The sequence below is a fragment of the Amaranthus tricolor genome, chromosome 1 (assembly GCF_026212465.1).
Source record: "Amaranthus tricolor cultivar Red isolate AtriRed21 chromosome 1, ASM2621246v1, whole genome shotgun sequence".
Lineage (NCBI taxonomy): Eukaryota > Viridiplantae > Streptophyta > Magnoliopsida > Caryophyllales > Amaranthaceae > Amaranthus > Amaranthus tricolor.
Genome location: NC_080047.1, coordinates 35,862,396 through 35,864,600, shown reverse-complemented (window position 1 = coordinate 35,864,600; position 2,205 = coordinate 35,862,396). Strand labels below are relative to the sequence as shown.

Genomic DNA, 2,205 nt, shown 5'->3' with positions numbered 1-2,205 from the left:
GGGTTTGAGTTGAGTTTATAAATTCAATTTAAGAAATAACTTAATTAATTTGATCTATTAATTAAATGAATTAGACATAAATATGGTCAAAATTTATAAACCTGAAAATTATGTAATAATTTTTAATTGAAAAGGTTAATTTCGAATAAAGTTTTTGGTTAACACACTTAACTCTTTCCTAATAATTAGTATTCTATGTACATAACTCAAACTTAAAGTATGAAACATAGTCAAAAAACACATGTTGTCCATGTTAAAGGTTGATCCGGAAAAAAACCTAAAATGAGAAACCAAAAAATCTTATTAATGTAAAAAATTAGACTATGTACTGTAAATTGATCGACTTTTCATTTTCATTTTCATTTTAGGAGTCCTCTATCAGTCTTATCATTCTTTCCTAATGCACGTGAGAGATATACACCTTGCTGCTCCCCCGAGAAGAAGGAAGAATTGATGAAGATTTCCTCAAAGGTCTCAACTCTCCTTAAGAAAGACACTATAATCTTACTGAAGGTTGGACCAATAAGACCAAAGTCCTCAGGGTCATTAAACCTCCAATAGTGGCAGGCTACAATTGGCAGGAAGACAGATAAAAGCAAAGGTATTTACATCCTGCGAAGGTTACAACGGTCATGATGACATGTCCAATGACAATTGTAATCATGTGATAAGAGCTGCTATACTTGTATAAGCCAAGACACACTACCTACCTCATACTATACTACTACTTTCAACACTCAATGACAAAAAGACAGCTGTAAAGTTAGAATCAGCCAATCAATGAGCTCCATGCAAAATCTCTTGAACATTCTATTGATCTCCTACACCTTTTCAAGATCCCATGAAAGATTCTCTCAGAGTAAAATCATTTGATATTTAATTAGGCTAGAATTGATTTATGGGACGCCCGTGATCTCATGCATACTGTCATTTCACCGGGTGATACAACTCAAACAACGTGGGTAAAGATTCTTTATATTTTTCAAGATAACAAGGTAACCTGGGCAATTTATCTTGAAGATCAATTTTCCCATGCTGATATGCAAACTTTACCGATGTGAATTCATATTGTCTTCATCTTAAGAATTCAGCGGATCAACTTGCTAATGTTGAGTCCAAAGTATCGGATAATCGGTTAGTTTTACAACTCATTAAAGGTCTTACACATGAATTTAATGAAGTCACCACTTATCTTGAACAATTGGATCCCCTTCCATCTTTTTATCAAGCCCAGTCTCGATTGATTATCCATGAAACAAGGCGCAATCACCAAGATTCTCGTGAGGCATACGTTGAAGCTACGACATTGGTTTCGTCTCAAAATTTTGTTGAAGATGGTGTTTTTGGTTCTAATCGTGGATCTCAACAGTCTTCTCAACGTGGTTGTGGTCGTCGGGGTGGTCTTCGTGGCAAGAGTAATGGCAAACACAGAGGGTCTTTTAATACCCGCAACCCCACACGACAAATTACTGGACCTGCTTCATGGGATACCTGCAGTCATGTTCGTAATACTACCGGACCGGTTTCTTGGTCTCCCACAGAGCAGCAATGGTCTCAATGGTCTCAATGGTACTATCCCCCTCCGTGTCCATATCCCACCGGACCTTCTCAGTGGCCTAGATCATCTCAACCGCCTCCTGCTGGCATTCTTGGGCCACAACCACAGTCGTTTGTCACTCAAGTCACTCGGGTGTTGCTCCATCTCATGGTATATGGATACTGGTGCTACTATAACATGACTCATTTGTTAGGTACTCTTTATCTGTATTTTAATATGAGTAATCATAATTCTATAATTGTTGGGAGTGGTGATCAAATTTCCGTTCTTGGTTATGGTGATTCTATTCTTTCTCCTCTCCATCCTCCTCATGTTAAAAAATGTTATACATGCCCCACGTCGTATTAAAAATCTTGTCTCAGTGTCCAATCACCTCCCACTTCGATTGAGGGGGTGTATTAGGTGTGTTATATGGTCCAAAGGTTTAGAAATGTGATGTGAGCGTATTCAGGTCATTGTATTGTACTTTAGAGTTTGATACATTTGTATATATATTCATCTTACATTGAATGAATGAATCAAGAATCAAATTATCCTACACTTTCAATGCAAAGCAAGCTTCAGTGGATATATATTTTCATTGAACAATTATGATTATGTATTTTGATCAACAATTATGCTTGGTGTCTTTGTGAGCGATTATGTTT

General features: G+C 36.7%; 1 protein-coding gene across 1 annotated transcript; it reads left to right on the top strand.

The window, feature by feature from the left end:
• Nucleotides 1-640: 640 nt before the first annotated feature.
• Nucleotides 641-1,906, top strand: LOC130809942 (uncharacterized). The gene is made up of 3 exons (XM_057675817.1): nt 641-685; nt 885-995; nt 1,085-1,906. Exons 1-3 carry the CDS (start codon nt 641-643, stop codon nt 1,904-1,906), a joined length of 978 nt encoding a protein of 325 aa, XP_057531800.1.
• The last annotated feature ends 299 nt before the right edge of the window (nt 1,907-2,205 follow it).